A 20,497-nucleotide genomic window follows, 5' to 3' on the forward strand; every position below is an offset into this window, starting at 1 on the left:
CAAGATATCTGCGCTCCTCTAATTTTGCCCTCTTGAGCATTCTGATTTGAATTGCTCTACCTAGTGCCCGTAAGCTCTGGATTTCTCTTCCTCGACTTCTCAAATTTGGTTTCCTACTTTAAGAGGCTCCTTAATACCTAACTCTTTGACCGAGCATTTGGCCATCTGACCCATATCTCACATGGCTCGGTTGTATTTTGATTTATAATGCTCTTTAGGTTTTATTACATTAAGGGTGCTATATATATGTTGTCATTGCTTTACATAACCTATTAGTTCACCCCTAAATTATCTGTCTTTTATTGATGGTACTGTGACCAAGTTGCAATCGCAATTCTAAATGCCCATCTTCCTCTGCATTCCTACTGTGGTGAAGTTAGAATTCAGTGCATTGTCTACCACTTTAATACATTCTGTTTCAGGGCTTCCGAACAGTGTAGCTCTTTGCCTTTCTCAGTCTTCCCAACCTCATACAGGCTTAAAGTCTAAGTTTGCCATCACCTACCATTACTATTTGAATTACCTTTCTTCAGATTTCCTGCACTCTGGCCTTTGTCTAGAGTTTCCTGGTTTAAATCAATAATGATTTAGAGGTAATACAGATATGAACTGGAAGTGCTTAATAAGGCGTGACATTTTTTCTTCCACACAGAAACAGTTCATCGATCATGTTTACCTTTCCTCTAAGTGGCTGGATATAATATGCGAATTAGAATATTATTCTGGATGTGGACGTTTGGAATAATAGGAAAAGGAAAGCAAATAATAAATACCCCATGTGCAGTATTTTATCCATTTCTGGTCACTTTACTTCCAAAGGACATTGGGTTACCCTTGAGAGGATGCAAAGGCAGCAGTAATTCTGTTTTGTTGTTGAAGTTGAACTTGGAAGTGGGAGATGTCTGAATCAACACACTTGTATATGAACTGCCACACCAAACAGAACAGGAAGATCCGAGGATTGATGCCTGTCGGTGCCGGGGCAGCACTGACACCCATACAACTGGCCTCACTATGCCTGGGTTTAGGGAAGGAAAAACTACCAGGCAGAGCTTCCAGTACTGGTGATTGCGTATGTAAATATATTAGGTGACAACAGGCTTCTTCCAGGAGTTCCTTCCTGCACGCTCATTATGTAGGCTCACATCTAATGTGCACCTATTTGTCAGAAAGTACTAGTGTCAGTGTTTTCAGGAGAGAAGGTCAAAAGACCGTGGGGGAAGCAAGCTCTTCATCTTGTGTCCCACTGTATGTTTTGCCTGTCCAGCTTAAATCCATTTTTATCTGGGGTGTGTATGTGAAAATAAGGACAAATTTGATGAGTTCAGATATTATCATCTCTGTATCCCATTTTTACAGCGTTTTAGAGCATTTTTACAGCCACCCCCAGTCGTGTGGGGCCCTCTGAGTCCTTGATAGTAGGATTGATTATCCTAGTAAATCATTTTTTTGCTTCCTCTGTCTATTACTGGTCATGTATCTGCTGTTTCTGAGACCTCCTGCATCTCCTTTTGGTTTATTATTGCCTTTTTGGTATGTTGCATTCAACTAATGTTTCCTTTTTCTCTTGTGCATTTCTGCACCCATTTTAGACATTTCCATTCACATTGCTGGTGTGTAACCAGCCATTAGGAAGTTTGAATGGCCTGACCTTCCTGTGGGTGAATCGCCCGAATTGCTTGGCCAGCCTTCAATTCAACACCAGGCTGACAGCAAGGCCTGTATCGCGGTGGCACAGTGGTTAGCACTGCTGCCTCACAGCACCAGCGACCCGGGTTGGGTCACTGTCTGTGTGGAGTCTGCACATTCTCCCCGTGTCTGCGTGGGTTTCCTCCGGTTGCTCCTGTTTCCTCCCACAGTCCGAAAGATGTGCCAGTTAGGTGCATTGGCCGTGCTAAATTCTCCCTCAGTGTAGCCAAACAGGCGCCGGAGTGTGGCGACTAAGGGATTTTCATAGTAACTTCATTGCTGTGTTAATGTAAGCCTACTTATGACACTAATAAATAAACTTAAACTGTATCTGAAACTTAGGATGTGGGGGAATTATAAACACAAATCCTTAACCCACCACCAATGCACTGCACTTCAAAGTCTCAGCCCTGTCTTGCTCCTTCTGTATTTCCATGTCTCTCTTCCTTGTCTTATTTATCCTACTCTCAGTTTCTCTGGTCTTGCACACATGCACTCTCTCTCCCTTTCATTCCCTACTCCTAAATTATGACCAATCTCTCACCTTTAATTTTTCTCTTATTTCTGGTTCCCCTGCCAGCCTCGCTCAGACTGTGGCTGGTATTATCCTGTTGTTGCTCATGTTCTGCCTTATCTTAATTTTTTTCTCTTTCTCTCGTGTACTGCTTCTTATTCTTGCCGTTTCTCTTGCTTGCCTTTCTTTCGGTACTTCACTCTCAAGCTGTTTCTCTCTGTCCCTGACTCTTACTAGCTTTCCTTTTCCCCGCAGGATCAGACCCCTGACTTACTCAAGTCCTATTTACAAGCGATAGTAAGTCAGCAGAATTATCAGATTCCTGAAACTAGGGATGTAGTCCAGTGTATCAGAGCGGAGGGACTGCAGACTGCTGTGCTGACTAATAACTTCTGGTGCAAAGGCCAGAGCTTCTTGCCTGTGGAGAAAGCTGATTTTGATGTGGTGAGTACAATTTATCAAGCATTCCGGGATTTTTATTTCTTTTCATGTATCTCTGCTGTGGCTTGGTTTGTGAGGTAGAACTATGATTAGATATACGTATTGACGGAACGTTGTCGAACATTACCATGTTAGCACTTAGTGCCACAGAGTGGGGGAGAGATTCTGCATCAAATCCTGCTGCACTCATTTCCTGATCTGAATTGCATTGCGCAGGGCAACACCAGGTGGAGTCTGTGACGTCGCTGAGCAATGGCGAGGGAAACCTGGGCATCAAAGGTGGCACAGTGGGTAGCACTGCTGCCCCACAGTGCCAGGCACGCGGCTTCAATTCCAGCCCTGGGTGACTGTGTGGAGTTTGCACATTCCCCCCCGTGTCTGCGTGGGTTTCCTCCGGGTGCTCTGGTTTCTTCCCACAGCCCAAAGATGTGCGGGTTAGGTAGATTGGCCATGCTAAATTTCCCCTCAGTGTCCCAAGATGTGTAGATTAGAGGGATTAGCTACGGTAAATGTGTGGGGTTGTAGGTGAGAGGACCTGAATAAGATGCTCTGTCAGGGAGTCAGTGCAAACGCGATGGACCAAATGGCTTCCTTCTGCACTGTAGTGATTCTATGATTCTACTATATGTTGTCTGTCTCTTAGTGAATGGGTGCAATGTTGTTCGTAGTAACTTGGAAATGAGGTGTGAACTTACCTTTCAGCTCCATCTGCAGGGGACGAAAATTCAAAATTAAAAGGATTTTCACTGAACGCTGCCTCAGTAAGCATTGTACTGTTGTCTAAGAGATGGTCTTGATGGATATTCTTGCTTGTCCTTCTTGAATACTGCACCACCATCGATGGGAAATGTTAGTTGAGCAAAAATGTGTCTGTTTGTGTATATTTTTCAAAACCCTACAACTACTTTGGTAAGCATCGTCAGTTTGGATTTCTATGGCACTTGTCACAAAGAGAGACGTCAGGAGACTTCACTAGAAAATCAGGTGTTGGGAAGTTGAGAAGGAGAGCATTTGGGGAGGTGACTGAAGTTTGAGTTTATTATTGTCACAAATAGGCTTACATTAACACTGCAATGTTATTATGAAAATCCCCTAGTCGCCACATTCCGGCACCTGTTCGGGTGCGTTGAGGGAGAATTTAGCATGGCCAATGCACCTAACCAACACATCTTTCAGACTATGGGAGGAAACCGGAGCACCCGGAGGAAACCCACACAGACACGGGGGAACATGCAGACTCCGCACAGACAGTGACCCAAGCCGGGAATTGAATCCTGGTCCCTGGTGCTGTGAGACAGCAGTGCTAGCCACTGTGCCACCGTGCCGCCCGGGCCTGGTCAAAGGAGATAAACACTGTGAAGACTGCAGAAGATGGGGAGAGAACTAGCAAGATGAAGCGGCAGAGGAAATGTATTCCGGAGTGCAGAGGCCTAATCTTTGGTCGGTTGGACCAAAGGAAGAGAAGCAAACCTGCCTCCTGGAACAGTGCGGACAGATGTTTGCAGGGGTAGAATTGATTTAAACCACGAGGGATTGTTTTTAAATTCTGAGCCAGAAACAGGTGATGGATGGGCAGGACTCTGTATGAGGTAGGATGCAGGTCTTGGGGATTTGGTTGGTTTGCCAATGTGCAGGGAGGCTGTTGAGGATCATGTTGGAATAACTAAGCCTTAAATTTCTGAAGATCTATGAGGCTGGCAGAGGTGTGCTGCTTCTGTTATAAACGACTAAGCATTGGGTTGTCGTGGTCCCCCTGCTGATACCTTATGCAATCATACTGTGGTAATGAGATTGTGTATAGTTTTTCACGTTGCGTGTTTAATCATCAGATGAGTGCATGTGTCACATGAGTGCAAAAATGACACAGGTTTTTTAAATTGTAAAATATTTGGCCGAAATCTTCTGTCCTTGTTCACGTCTGGGATTTTCTGGTGCCGCTGATGGTGAATAGACTTTTGGCTGGAACGCCAAATTTTCTGTTGTCGCTCGCAGCGGGTCCTGCCACAGGTGAGACCGGAGAATCCCGCCCTATGTGTCTGTGTGTAAGTCCCCCGGGGGTTATGAATAGATTTTATGTCACACAAAGTTTTGAAAATCTGATCTGTTTTCTTGTTGTTTGATAGCCACATAAGTAAGGATGCTTAATAGTTGAAAAAGCAGACGTTAACTGACAACTTTGTAAAGGTACACCAACCAATCATGATGAATCTAAACCCTGTCATTTGTGTGGCTCACCAGGAGATCCAGCCTCTGATCAATATAACAGAGACAAGTGAGCGAATTGTGAGGGCCGGTTGTAGAAATGGATTCGGTTTGAAAACCGAGAACTTTACCTTCACTGCTTCCTTACTGTTTCTTCAATGTTTGCAGATCATCGAGTCATGCCGTGAAGGTATTAGCAAACCAAACCCTGCAATCTACAAACTCTGCTTAGAACGTCTGAGGGTCCACCCTGAGGAATCAATTTTTCTCGATGACTGTGGACTGAACCTGAAACAAGCAGCTCAGCTCGGAATGAATACTATTAAGGTAAAGCTGTCTAAAGGTAGTTGATGGACACAGAAAGATAACTTGCAGGGTCACAGCACACTGTGAAGTAGTGATTGGAGAGACAGGTACAGTATGAAGGCCTCATTAATTCTGTATAAATTAATTACTTATTTAATGGATTTTCTTTTCTTCCTCCAAGATCTGAGAGCATTTTTCCCTCCTAGGGTGAGGTTGCACAATCTACCTCAGACCTTGGTCAACTGAGCATTCTTTATATATGAACTGGACAGTGACTCTCAACTGGGTATTCAGCTTTTGAGACATCGCTGGAACCTGATCCTATATACATGCTAGTGTATATTCAAGATCAACATTTGGTAATCAGGAGTGAAAACAATGGCTTAAATCTTCCCAATCTAGGACAACAGCTCCTCCAGCTTGGGCTACAATCAAACCTGGGACCTTTTTGGCCTGAATGGTGATGGACTGGGTGGTGCTTTTAGTCATGAAGCCAATGGAGAGTTTATAATTGCATTTATGTTTAAGTTTATACTGCTGAATGGAGAACGAGGAGTCACCAGCTGAACAGCAATATGGAAAAGGTGTTTCATTTTAATTCCTAGGTTAAAGACAGAGCTACAGCCATTCAGGAGTTGGAATCAGTGCTGGGGTTCCCATTGCTCGGCTATGTGCATGGTACACAAGCTGTTCGTAAGGGCATGGAGATTCCTACGGATCGTCTGAAGGAGTACCTCCAGACCACTCTGGGGCTAAGTTCAACAGGTAGGTTGTTCATCCACCAGCAACATGCAGCAACCCAAAATGCTACACCAGAAATATATGCATTTGCGGAATAATTTCATTACTGTGAGACACTTAGTTTTGGAATGATCCCTGTTTGGATAACTAAATGACCTGATCAGATTCATTTCAGCATGTCACTCTATGAAGTTATATGAAGTTATGTATGCACAGTGTTTTTTTTCGATGGGATGTCGCTGGCTGGGCCAGTATTTATTGCTTACCCCTGAGGGCAATTAAGAGTCAACCACATTGCTGTGGACCTGGAGTCACATGTAGGCCAGACCAGATTTCCTTTCCTAAAGGGCATTAGTGAACGCTTTGTTTTTACGACAATCGCCAATGGTTTCATGGTCATCATTAGGTGTTATGAAATAATAGAATATGGCTGAGGAGGTCACCTTAGATAAATCCTTTTTTCCCTCCTGGGATTTCAGTTATCGAACCAGAAGAAATTTGAGATCCAGTGCACACTTTCTAGCTTGTTGCAGTTTGTGTAACAATGTCTGCACAGAGAAGAGTTTTAGAGATACCATTACCTGCAGCCTCTCTGGTATTTCAGTAGATGACTCACAGAAACTTGAAACCAACTAACATCTTGCTGCTGCCGGATCTCTCATTTGCAATTTGCGATTTCATCTCTCCTACGTTTGTCAATAACGAAGTTAAGTTCAAGATAAGGATGAAGGTGTGAAAGAACCACTGTTTAATTTTCTTGGCAGCTGAGTTGGTTGAAGAGAGTTAGTTTGGAAATCTCTCTGGTCGGCTGCTGGGGTTACATTAGCCAGTGTCTCAGAGCTCTGGAGGGTGTGGTGAAGTTTGCCTCAGCAATGAAGTGACCCAGTGGCCAATGGGCTGTCTGATATGCATGCGGTGCCACAGTCGAACTGCCCAGCCAATGGCCAGCCCAACCCACTATGTACTTGAATGGTTTTTGGAATAAGGGCCTGCAGGATGCTGGTGTGCATGAAACTGTTGTTGCCTTCAGGAGAGGTTGGGGAAACACTGGAAGGGATCAGAAACCATTAAAATGTCAAACTGGAACCCAGCAATGTTTGAGTGTGCCATCTGGTGTCTGATTTTAAAAGCAGCAATGAACAACCAGAGTATTGCATCCAGTTCTGGTCTCCGGATGTTAGGAATGATAAGTGGGTTCCCGAAAGTGTTGCAGAGGAGATTTACCAGAATGGTTCTTGGGATGGGGGAGATTTAGCTACAAGGTTAGTGTGGAGAAGCTGGGGTTGTTCTCATTGGAGCAAAGGAGACTGAGGGGAGATTGCAGAGGTGCACAAGATTATGATATATTTAGGCAAAGTAGATGAAATATTGTTCCGATTGATGATACAAGGACTATGGGCCATAGATTTACAGTTTTGGGCATGAGATGCAGAGGGAAGTGAGGAAGTACATGTTTAAACAGCGAATGCGACTGACGTCTTGTTGAAGTTGTACAATTGAATACAGGAGTTGGGACGTCTCATTGAAGTTGTACAAGACATTGGTAAGGCCACACTTGGAATACTGTGTACAGTTCTGGTCACCCAATTATAGAAAAAATATTATTAAACTAGAAAGAGTGCAGAAGAGATTTACCAGGATGCTACCAGGACTTGATGGTTTAAGTTATTAGGAGAGGCTGGATAGACTGGGACCTTTTTCTCTGGAGCGTAGAAGACTGAGGGTTGATCTTATAGAGGTGTATAAAATAATGAGGGGCATAAATCAGCTAGATAGTCAATATCTTTTCCCAAAGGTAGGGGAGTCTAAAAGCTGCCAGAGGCAGTAGTAGAGGTGGGTACAATTTTGTCTTTTAAAATTGTCTTTAGGCAGTTACATGGGTAAGGTGGGTATAGAGGGATATGGGCCAAATGCGGGCAATTGGGACTAGCTTAGGAGTTTTATAAAAAGGGTGGCATGGACAAGTTGGGCCAAAGGGCCTATTTCCATACTGTAAACCTCTGACTCTATAATTGTTTGGTTGATAGTTTCCTATTCATTGTTGCGCCATGTCATGCCTTTTATTGTATTAAGTTATCCAGTCCGTTTACCATCAGTACCTTTTAGTTCCTGTGGGAAATTTCATTTCAAGGTAGCAACTGCAGATTGCTTTTTGCATATACTCACTCATTTCCTGCAACCGTTTAAATATTTTTTCCCAGGAGGGAAGCAGCAACGAGGTGACCACACTTGACCAAGTAATGACATAACTTGGATGCCCAGGATTGGAGCTTACTGCACTTCCAGATAAAGGGAGTAATACGGACATGCATGTCTAATTTCAAAGGGATAATGTGGTTCTCTTTATTTTAGTTTTGATAAATGGGTTATTAGAAAGTCATGATGTGGAGATGCCGGCGTTGGACTGGGGTAAACACAGTAAGAAGTTTAACAACACCAGGTTAAAGTCCAACAGGTTTATTTGGTAGCAAAAGCCACCTGGCTTTTGCTACCAAATAAACCTGTTGGACTTTAACCTGGTGTTGTTAAACTTCTTACTGTTATTAGAAAGTGTCAGGGTTCTTTACATTTTTGAGAATTTGTGTCTCCAATGGGCTGAACTGATCCCCAAAGAATCTCCCTGTTTGAGAAGGTTCGGTCTGCTATTGGTGTGTTTACACATTAACGGTTAAGAGGTGTCCACCTCTTCCAAAGACAACCAGGCCAACACCGGAAGATGTTTCTCAGAGAGAACCAAAAGCCTATCACGCATTTGAGCAGTAAAATAGTTTTAGCAGTCCATCATGCCCCTGCTTTGACCAAGTTTAATTGAAGTGCGATGTCTGGTTTCAGAGCCTTTGACACTCCGGCAGTTTATTCACGGTCAGTCCAACCCTACATACCACGTGCAGAGTGGTAACCGACAGCTGGTCCTGAGAAAGAAACCGCCCGGAAAACTGCTACAATCAGCACACGCAGTGGAGAGAGAATACAGGTGTGTTGTGGATAAAATGGAGTGAGCCTGTGTGCCTGACTAAACCGATGATTCCTCTTCACTCAGTGAGCTGAGAGTTCAGTTCTTAACCTGTTGTCAGATACCAGGAAATTCAGGCTCCCTGGGCCATCCATTTTAGAAAAATAAAGTTTTCCACTCTCAGCTTATTAGGTAACTGTGCTGCCTGGTTTTAAACATTCATAATCAGGACAATCCCAAGTTTGATTCCCATCTATGCCAATTCAGTGGCTTTCAGCCAGATTGTCACAATTGGCTTCAGTGTCCCTGGACCAAGGTTGGGGAATTTAGACAGATCTCCCCACTGGCGGAGAGGCAAGTCTGCCAGTTTGACCTGAGCACCAGGCTCCCCACTGTTCTGCGTTGTATATGTGTGCACTGGTTAACCATGAGTTCATCCCTAGTTGTGATGTCCCTGACAGTAAGATACCCTGCCAGCACTCTGCCTAGGTTTGAGCGAAAGCTTTCAGTACCCAGTGAACTAAATGTCAGCGAAAATGAGCACCTTCAGGGGATGAGAGCAGAAGATTGATTAAAAGTGGAGCAGTTGCAGAGTACGTGTACTGTTAATTGTGCTCCGTTTGGAATTATTATTTCAGTCAACTCGTTGCCTATTGTGTTTTATTAAACTTGAATTAAAGTTCGAAATTTCATTTTTACTTCATGGTCCACTCAGGGTGATGAAAGCTCTTTCAGCCATGGGAGTTCCTGTTCCCAGGACACTTGCCATCTGTGAGGACCCCAGGTAAAAAGTCAAACTCCATCATTGCATGTGTATAAGTATGTGTGTATCTGTAACATGGCAGTCAATAAGTGGTATGGGGAAGAAGGAAACTCTGAAGAAACAAGCTGGACATTTCAGACTTTGACCCCTGCCCTTTCACCCCTGCAGTCTGGTAGGATCAAAGCTTTTAAGCAGCGCATGGAAATTAGATCTCCAAAATAACGACAACTTGAACCTTTATATTGCACCTTAAATAAACGAATAGTGAAATGCCCCAAGGCGTTTCACAGAACATTATCAGACAAAATGTGATCCAGTCCTGGCGGATATGAACACAAAACACAACATTCAAAACTAAAACAGTATTTGCAATCAGATACTAAAAGGATAACTGGGTGGCAGGCGGACACATTCAGTTTTCCGATGCTGTTGAAACATATGAAGGGGCGGCACGGCAGCACAGTGGTTAGCACTGCCGCCTCACAGCGTTAGCGACCCGGGTTCAATTCCCGGCTTGGGTCACTGTCTGTGCGGAGTCTGCACGTTCTCCACGTGTCTGCGTGGGTTTCCTCCGGGTGCTCCAGTTTCCTCTCACAGTCCAAAAGACATGCTGGTTAGGTGCATTGGCCATGCTAAATTCTTCGTCAGTGTACCCGAACAGGCGCCGGAATGTGGGGATTTTCACAGTCACTTCATTTTCAGTGTTAATGTAAGCTTACTTGTAAATAAATAAACACATACGGACGGTTGTGATGGCAGCGGTTGCCGAAGCAATGTGGCCGGAGATCCGGCTGATTCTGTCCAAGCAGCAGCGGGGGCTGGTGCCTTGGCATCAGGAGGTGGGTGAGCGGGTCCAGGAGGGCGGCCTGGAGCCGCTGATGTTACTCGATCACCTGGAATCAGCCTGCAGCAGTTGCCACCTGAGCTGTACGGCCTGAGCCAGCTCTGCAGCCTGGTGCTCAGGTCAAACCGGCAGACTGGCCTCTCCGCCAGGCTAGGCTGCCTGCTCCCTATGGACCCTCGTGCATCCAGCAATGAGCTCTGTTACCATCCCGACAGCCTTGACCTTATGGAACAGCATGAATATGAGTGCTAACCGCCTGAGGCAGCTGTGATCTCTCCTCGCAATGTGGCTCATAGTGCTTTCTTAGAGTTTAATAACTTAAATAACTTTTATTTTATATATATAATATTTAATAACCTTTTTGTGATGTGATAACTAAAGCCCAACTCTCAATGTGGCCTTAAACTTTGTTAGAGTTCTTTATTCTTCCGTGAGATGTGGGCGTTGCTGGCAACGCCAGCGTTTATTCTGAAGAAGAGTCATATCAGACACGATGAATGTTTCTCTCTCTACAGATGCTGTCACACCTGTTGAGTTTTCCAGCACTTTCTGTTTTTATTCCAAAAATCATTGCCCTAATTTCCCTTGAGAAGTTGGTAGCGGTCCACCCTCTGGGTATCTGAGTGTTAAGGTTAGGGTGAATGGTTCACCTGCCTATTTCCAAGAGTTGTTGCTGGGAAGATGTTGCCTCTCATGGGGCAGTGTAGAATTGGGGGCAAAGTTTAAAAGATGAGGTTTCCCGTTTAAGACAGAGAGAGGAGGAATTTCTTCTCTGAGCATTGTTTACTGTTTGGAATTCTCTTTCACAGAGAACGGAGGAGGTGGTTCATTGTGTATATTCAAGGCTGGGTTAGACAGATTTTTGATCGACAAGGGAGTCGAGGGCTCTGCGGGGTTGGGGGTGGAGGGGCTGTGGCAGACAAGAAATGAAGTTAAAGCCACAAACAGATGAACTGTGATTTTATTGAATGGAGTAGCAGACTCGATGGGCTGAATAGCCTACCTCTGCTATTTTCCACCACATGCTCAGGCATGCTCCAAACCATTTGTTGCACAAAGATGTTTTTCCTCATGTTGCCTCTGGTTCTTTTGTTAATCACCTCAGGGTTTTCAACTTTCTGCCGATGGAAAAAATGTCTCCCCATTTATGCTCTCCAGACCCCTCATTATTTTGAACACGTCCAACAAATCTCCTCTCAACCTTCTCTTCTCCGAGGAGAACAGCCCCAGCTTTGCCAATCTATCCATATAACTGATGTCTCGCATCCTTGAAACCATTCTCATAAATCTTTTCTGCCCCCTTTCTAAAACCTTCACATCCATCCCATTGAAGCTGAACCCGTGTTTTGTAACTTACTTGTTTTTGTACTCTATGCCCCTATTTATAAAATGATGTGGAGATGCCGGCGTTGGACTGGGGTAAACACAGTAAGAAGTTTAACAACACCAGGTTAAACACCAGGTTAACAACACCACTTGTGTGGCTTTTGCTACCAAATAAACCTGTTGGACTTTAACCTGGTGTTGTTAAACTTCTTACTCTATTTATAAAACCCAGGATTCAGTATAATTTATTAACTGCTTTCTCAACCTGCCCTGCCTCCTTCAATGATTTATGCACATATACACCCAGCTCCCTCTGCTCCTGCATTTCCTTTAGAATTGTACCTTTAATTCATGTCACCTTTCCTCATTCTTCTGACCAAAATGTATCACTTCACACATCTCTACGTTAAATTTCATCTGCCGTGTTCAAAGATGTGCAGGTTAGGTTGATTGGCCACGCTAAATTGTCCCTTAGTGTTAGGGGGACTAGCAGGGTAAATAGATAGGGTTAAGGGAATGGGGCCTGGGTGGGATTGTGGTTGGTGCAGACTTGATGGGCCAAATGGCCTCCTTCTGCACTGTAGGGATTCTATGATTCTTTCCATGTACTGAAAAAGGCATGGGCTTATGGCACAAACTCAACTTTTAAATAAGATGATGGCAAATAACTAAAGAAAGGATTTGCACTTCATAGCCAACAAATTACTTTTGAAGTGTAGCCAATGTTGTTTTGCAGGTAAATGTAGTAGCCAATTTAAAACAAGAAGGCACTACAGTAAATAAATTACATGAATGATCTGTTAACCTGTTTTGGTGGTGATAACTTCATGGAGGAATGCTGACCATGGCAGCAGTGGAGCACAGAATATTTTCTGCCCACTGGAACAGGAGATGGGGACTTGGTTTGACATCTCATCTGAAAGATGGCACTTCCTCGTTACCGTACTGGTCAGGCTAGATTGTGTGCTGAAGTCCTGGTGTGGGGCTGGAATCCATGACCTTTGCTACCACTGAGGCAAGTTAACACAAGTTGTGGCATTGTCACAAATTGCCACTTTCACAAACACAAGCTGCTGAAAGAGAGAGACAGAAAGAATGTGCAGACTCCACACAGACAGTGACCCAAGCCGGGAATCGAACCCAGGTCCCTGGCGCTGTGAGGCAGCAGTGCCAACCCACTGTGCCATAAAATGCAAGTATTAAATGATATTTCCTTCTTTATAAACAGAGATGATGTTCTCAGTGATTTTCCCTGTTTTCCAGTGTTCTTGGGACTACTTTCTACTTGATGGAATACTGCCCGGGAAGGATATTTAAGGACCCAACACTGCCAGGATTAACTGTCAGCCAGCGGAGAGATATTTACACATCCATGAACCGTGCTCTCTGCAAGATTCATCAGGTTGATATCCGTGCAGCTGGACTAGAGGATTATGGAAAATACGGTAAGGACTGTCTACTGATGCTAATCCATTATTACATATGTATGTTCCTCTGGTTATGTATAGCACTGAGTTTTGAATTTGGTTAGATTTCATTTTTTCTAATTCCTCCGGCCCATCCCCCGGCACTTTCACCATGCCAGTTGCGAACCAGGTCTTTCTACCAGGTAAACCAGAGACATGGGCCCACTCACTATTCTTCTGTGGCTGCAGTTTGTCGGAATACCCCAGTGTATTTTGTCACTACAGTTGGCCTTATATTTGCACAATCCTAATCGATGATTCTTACCAAGTATGTGTTATATTGAGCATTAAACTGGCTGATTTTGTTTCCTTCTAACCAATGGCACCAAGACAAATGGTAGCAATCCAAATGGAGTCCATGTTCAGCACTAATTAGGAGCAAGAATAAGGCACTCAGCCCGCGAGCCTGCTCAGCAATTTGATAAGATTGTGGCTGTTCTGAATGTGGCCTCAAGTCTAATTTCCTCTCCTCCCCTCGTAACCCCTGACTCCCTTGTCAATCAAAAATCTATATAACTCAACCTTGAATATATTCAATGACGCAGCCTCCACTGTTCTCCTGGGAAGAGAATTCCACACACACATCTTAAATGGGATACCCCTAATTTTTAAACTGGTCTCTCCCATAATGGGAAACATCTTCTCAGCATCCATCCTGACATGTCCCCTCACGATGTTATATGTTTCGATAAGATCACCTCTCATTCTTCTAAACTCTAGTCCAATCTCCTCAACTTTTCCTCATAAGGTAACCCCATCATCCCAGTAGTCAGTTAATTGAACCTTCTCTGAACTGCTTCTAATGCAGTTATATCCTTTCTGAAGTACGGAGCCCAAAACTGTCCACAATACTCCAGGTGTGGTCTAAATATGCCCTATAAATTCCGCTACTTGCATACTGAGGAAAGAATGAGTCTGAAGCATCAGACAGGGTTATTTCCAAAACTGCAGAGTAATACACAGACTCTTCCAGTTCCCCCAACACCCAGGGTGGGATCATAGAATCATAGAAACACTACAGTGCAGAAGGAGGCCATTCGGCCCATCGAGCCTGCACCAACCACAATCCCACCCAGGCCCTACCCCGATATTTACCTACTAATCCCTCTAACCTACTCATCTCAGGACTCTAAGGGGCAATTTTTTTTTAGCATGGCCAATGAACCTAACCTGCACATCTTTGGACTGTGGGAGGAAACCGGAGCACTCGGAGGAAACCCACGCAGACACGAGGAGAATGTGCAAACTCCACACAGACAGTGACCCAAGCCGGGATTCGAACCCAGGTCCCTGGAGTTGTGAAGCAGCAGTGCTAACCACTGTGCTACCGTGCCGCTCCAGCTGTGCTCACCCCGAAACCGGACAACCCCCCCCCAATACTTCCCCAATTGAAAACAATTGCTTTTAATTATCAATGTAAAGCATGTATTGGATTGATACTCGATTCCTCTTGCAATAGAGGCCAACATTCACTTTGCCTTCCTAATCACTTGTTACACATGCATGCCAGCTTTCTGATATCCATGTGCCAGGATATCCAAATCATTCTGTACCACAAGAGTTCTGAAATCACTCTCCATTCAAATAATGTACTGCCAAAATAGATTCATTCACATTTTTCCACATTATACTCCCATCTGCCAATTTTTTTCCCCATTCACTTAACCTAGGTGCATTGGTCATGCTTAATTCTCCCTCAGTGTACCCGAACAGGTGCCGGAGTGTGGCGCCTAGGGGATTTTCACAGTAACTTCATTGCAATGTTAATGACACTAATAAGTAAATGATCTAAATCCTTTTGTGGAGTTTTTAATGTCCTCTTGACAACTTGAGATCAGCTAATTCAGACTAGACCAGGAATGAAACCTCCAGGAGTTCTGATTTATGTGTCTCTGTACCACATTGAACATTACAACCATTGTGCTACAGTGAACGGGCGGCACGGTAGCACAGTGGTTAGCACTGCTGCTTCACAGCTCCAGGGACCTGGGTTCGATTTCCGGCTTGGGTCACTGTCTGTGTGGAGTTTGCACATTCTCCTCGTGTCTGCGTGGGTTTCCTCCGGGTGCTCCGGTTTCCTCTCACAGTCCAAAGATGTGCGGGTTAGGTTGATCGGCCATGCTAAAAAATTGCCCCTTAGTGCCCTGAGATGTGTAGATTAGAGGGATTAGCGGGTAAATATGGAGGGATATGGGGGTAGGGCCTGGGTGGGATTGTGGTCGGTGCAGACTCAATGGGCCAAATGGCCTCTTTCTGCACTGTAGGGTTTCTGTGATTATTCCATAAAACCATTATGGGAAATCTAGTACATAGCAATATGAGATACCCAGGCAAAATAAATTGCATCTGCAGAAGTTGACATAGATTGTTGGCTTTATCCCTTGTTTTTTCCGAGTTTGATTTCCCCCCCCCTCCTCGTGCCTCTCCTGACATTGTAATGCTCTGACTTAATAATATTTATTCTTAGGCAACTACATTGAGCGTCAGGTACGCATATGGACCAAGCAGTACCGGGCAAGTGAAACTCATGTCATTCCAACAATGGAACAGCTCATAAAATGGCTTCCAAACAACCTACCAACGCATGAAAAAACCACAGTTGTGCATGGAGACTTTAGGTATGTAATGTAACTGTTTAAGTGCTGGTAGTTTTAACAGACAGGAGTTTAGCCACAGGCTTCAGGGATAACAATTTATAATGACTTTTAATTTTAGCCTTTAAATATTATTGGATTGTGAAGACTTGATTTAAACTATGGAACACAGTAATCCCCATAAACCTGTCACCAATACACCAACCTGCACACTTAAGAATCTAACATGTAGTGAGTATTATACATCAATTATGTAAGTCAAACTGCGGTTTAACACACACTTTTTCTCTTTTCTTCTCTCACTCTCTCCATTCTCTCTTATTTTCTATCCTGACTTCCTTTCCTGTATCTCCTTTCCTTTATGTACACTTCATTCTCAACGATTTAGACTGGACAATCTGGTTTTTCACCCTGACAAGCCTGAGGTGCTGGCGATTTTGGACTGGGAACTGTCCACGCTGGGCGACCCCATCTCTGACGTGGCAAGTAATTGTTTGGCACACCATCTCCCACCAAAGTTCCCCATCTTGAAAGGTAATGTGAGTTAAGCTGCTTACTAACACTGGGGCCTTGATGTTTTTTTTAAAGAAAGAACTTGCATATATATTGTACCTTCCCCCGCAGTGTAAATGACTTGTTTTATAGGAAAACAAAGCAATCAATTTGCACACAGCGGGGTTCCACAAGTAACAATGAGACGAATCCACGATTCATCTATTTTTGGACAAGAGCAAAATACTGGAGGTAGACTGAAATAGAAACAGAAAATGCTGGAAATACTCAGCAAGTCTGACAGCTGTGGAGAAAGAAACAGAGATAATGTTTCTGGTCTATTTCATATTTCCAGTATCTGCAGTATTTTTGTTTTTGTATATGCGTCTAAAGATGGTCTGAAAGGCAAGATCCGCAATAGCTGCCATCCAAAAGCAAATAAAGGAAATTATAGAAGCAGCACTGAAATGCCAGTATACGTTTTACACTTAGACTTCACAGCTCCACATCTAAAACGCATGAGATAAACAAAGTACTCCATTCGCCCCTTTCCAACACCAATATTCTCCAAGTCCCTCCAAGATCTGCTGGCCAGCTGGAGATCTCTGCTGACAATCATAGAATCCCTACAGCGCTGAAGAGGCCATTTTGCCTATCAAGTCTTCACCAACACTCTGAAAGGGTATTTTACCCAAGCCCTCTCCCACCCTAACCCTATAACCCCATAGGTTTGCCATGGCTAATTCATCGAACCTACACATCTTGGAATATTAAGGGGCAACTTAACTTGGCCAATGCACCTAACCTGCACATCTTTGGACTGTGGGAGGAAACTGGAGCACCCGGAGGAAACCCACACAGACACGGGGAAAACATACAGACTACACACAGTGTGTAACTTGAGGCAGCATTATTAATCACTGAGCCACCGCGCCGCCTTATTTGTTGCTAATTCCTCTTGGTGGTGACAGGAAAATGAAGTGGTTTTAAGTAATCTATATTTGTATTAGAAATAAGGTACAAGTTTAATTTTGTGTTTCTATTTAAGAAAAGGTTAAAACACCAGCCAGCTCATAAGAAACACGGCCAATTAACTTTTAACAAAAGAATAAAACATTTATTAAACATGAAAAGATTGACTGTACTATAATACTCCCTCACCCTACCTATATCTTCACAGATATACACAGATTTTTAAGAATAACACGAGTTACAAAATGTACCTTATACTTTAATGTTCTCAGTAAATGCACAATCCAAAACAGGCAAAATGTGGTCAGACACACCACACTCTGACACCAAATGGCAGAAGCCACCCAATACAACTTCTGTGGAATACTTCACACGTCTGAGACTTTTGCTTTCATTTCAAACTGCCTGCATTGTAATTAAAGGTTCACAATGTGAAAACAAACAGTTTTAAAGAAAGATATAAACAAATTACTGCGGATGCTGGAATCTGAAACAAAAACAGAAAATGCTGGAAAATCTCAGCAAGTGCGATGTTAGCTCCAATCTCTCTCCATGGATGCTGTGCGACCTGCTGAGATTTTCTAGTTTAAAAGAAAGACTAGGCTCTTGCTTAGCAACCAGGGGCCCACACTGAAATGCATAAGCTCTTGTGGTTCAGTTGGAACCAAGTTTCTGAGAAGAAAGCAGCTCTCACAGAAACAGCCAGCAGAGAGGTAGGACAATGGGTTAAGGGGCAGAATGCATGTCCCAGAAGCTAAAGAACAGATAGTTCTCAGAAACCAGGGAATGAAAGAGGAGTCCCAGGAAGACTGAAGTCAAAGAGATAGAGAACAGGAGTCTGAACATGGGTGGCACAATGGTTAGCACTGCTGCCTCACAGCGCTAGGGACCTGGGTTCTATACCCGGCTTGGGTCACTGTCTATGTGAAGTTTGCACATTCGCCCCGTGTCTGCATTGGTTTTCTCCGGGTGCTCCGGTTTCCTCCTACAGTCCAAAGATGTGCGGGTTAGGTTGATTGGCCATGCTAAGTTGCCCTTAGTCAGGAGGACTAGCTAGGGTAAATGCATAGAGTTACGGGGAAAAGGTGGGATTGTGGTCGGTGGCAGACTCAATGGGCCGAATGGCCTCCTTCTGCACTGTAGGATTCGTAGGTACTGTTCACTGAAGTAAAGAAATGGGCAAAGAAAGGTCCCAGTTTAAGACAGAGCTGAATGATGCAGGCCTGGTAATGTTGCCTACCAAGAGGCCAGACGTGAAGTATTCCACGGACGTTGTATTGGGTGGCTCTGCCATTTGGTGTCAGAGTGTGGTGTGTCTGACCACATTTTGCTTCTTTTGGACTGTGCACTTACTGAGAACATTAAAGTATTAGGTATATTTCATAACTCACGTTATCCTTAAAAATCTGTGTTTAACTGTGAAGGTATAGGTAGGATGGGAGAGTATTATAGTATAGTCAATTGTTTCTTGTTTAATACACATTTTATTCTTTTGTTAAAAGTTAATTGGCTGTGCGGTGACTCTGTTCATCCACGTCTCTAAACAAAAACTAGAAGTTACGGTTTATTGAGGTAAGGTTCCATTCTAGGGCCTTCCCTGTCCAGTAGTAACATCATCTGGGATTGTAACAATCACTCTCTTCTTCTACGTTCAGTAGGAGCCCAAGCATGACCCGATGGGGAGGCCACAGTAACAGAAGTCGGGTGACAAGCCAGCTGAGCTGCCTTGATGGATGAAACTGAGGCTGTTCTGAACATTTCCTTACTCCAGTATTGGGTATAAAATCCCTCTAACTTATGCCTAGAATCCTTCAAAGACATTAGGTATCAAAGGCATCCAGTCTCCTTTCTTGGCAGGATTTCAAATTCAAGTTTCATAACCATATCGAAGAATGGAGAGCACATTTGCATTGTAAAACCCTGATCTTTGTTTTCGTGGAAATCTTTTTCAGTTGGTTGAAACCTGATGATGCTTTATGTTTGCATTAAGCGCTTTGGCTTTGGCTCCCTGGGTATTTAATGGCACTGTCCAGATAAGTGAAGTCATCCATGATGTCATGCTTAGATTCACTAGGTTGATTCTGGAGTTGAGAGGGTTGGCTTATGAGGAGAGACTGAGTAGACTGGGGCTATACTGATTGGAATTCAGAAGAATGAGGGGAGATCTTATAGAGACATATAAGATTATGAAGGGAATAGGTAAGATAGAAGCAGGGAGGTTGTTTCCACTGGTAGGTGAAGCTAGAACCAGGGGACATGGCCTCAAAATAAGGGGGAGCAGATTTAGGACTGAGTTGAGGAGGAACTTCTTCATCCAAAGGGTTGTGAATCTGTGGAATTCCTTGCCCAATGAAGCAGTTGAAGCTACCTCATTGAATGTTTTTAAGGCAAGAATAGATAAATGCTTGAACAGTAAAGGAATTAAGGGTTATGGTGAGCAGGTGGGTAAGTGGAGCTGAGTCCACGAAAAGATCAGCCATGATTTTATTGAATGGCGGAGCAGGCTCGAGGGGCCAGATGGCCTACTCCTAGTTCTTATGTTCTTATGTCATACATACACACATGTCAACTTTTGTTTCAATTTTTATAAACATTTGTTGGTTGTTGTTGGTGGTCTTCCATCATCATGGTTTTTGTTTTCTTAGGGTAGGATTTTTAGCTTGAGCTCTCATCATCCTGAGTCCCGCCAACTCTCAGAAGCCCACTGCCATTTAGCACGCAATTGAGTGTTGATTGACAATGGCGGAACTATCCACATTTGGAAGGATGTCCTGCCTTGGAGAGCTGTTGGCCAATTAGATTGGCTGACAGCTCTCCACCACCTCCAGGCAGGAGGCCAGAAAAGGTACTGCAGCACCCTTACCTGGAATTAAGTCCCAGGACTGTTCCCAATGTAAATCCTAGGGGTCCCGGGGACAGGATGGTTGGGGATGCCCTGGATGATCGGGAGGGGGGCAATTGCAGCATTGGGGGACAGGCCAGGGGAGTGAAGGTTGGAGCTCCCAGGACCCGGATGGGAGGGTGCCCCAGATCTGAAGGGGCCCTCAGATTGTGGCCCTTCTCACTTCACATCCATGATTGAGGAAAGTTGAAAAACAGATTGCCTGCCTGCCAATTCTGCTCATGTAATGACCTGAAAATCACATGGGCAATGTAATGTTCTGAGTAATAAGGCGGATAATCCCTTCAATTTT

General features: G+C 44.0%; 1 protein-coding gene across 3 annotated transcripts in view; it reads left to right on the top strand.

Moving 5' to 3' along the window:
* LOC144502910 (acyl-CoA dehydrogenase family member 10-like) overlaps window positions 1–20,497 on the top strand; it is a 64,318-nt gene that overhangs the window by 13,503 nt on the left and 30,318 nt on the right. For all 3 annotated transcript variants that reach the window (XM_078227324.1, XM_078227322.1, XM_078227323.1), the window contains 8 exons: window positions 2,459–2,647; window positions 5,015–5,173; window positions 5,758–5,917; window positions 8,726–8,867; window positions 9,562–9,630; window positions 13,043–13,224; window positions 15,713–15,863; window positions 16,228–16,373. In XM_078227324.1, coding sequence (XP_078083450.1) covers window positions 2,459–2,647; window positions 5,015–5,173; window positions 5,758–5,917; window positions 8,726–8,867; window positions 9,562–9,630; window positions 13,043–13,224; window positions 15,713–15,863; window positions 16,228–16,373 — 1,198 coding nt within the window. The remainder of the gene's footprint in view (window positions 1–2,458; window positions 2,648–5,014; window positions 5,174–5,757; window positions 5,918–8,725; window positions 8,868–9,561; window positions 9,631–13,042; window positions 13,225–15,712; window positions 15,864–16,227; window positions 16,374–20,497) is intronic.

Source organism: Mustelus asterias, chromosome 13 (assembly GCF_964213995.1).
Source record: "Mustelus asterias chromosome 13, sMusAst1.hap1.1, whole genome shotgun sequence".
Lineage (NCBI taxonomy): Eukaryota > Metazoa > Chordata > Chondrichthyes > Carcharhiniformes > Triakidae > Mustelus > Mustelus asterias.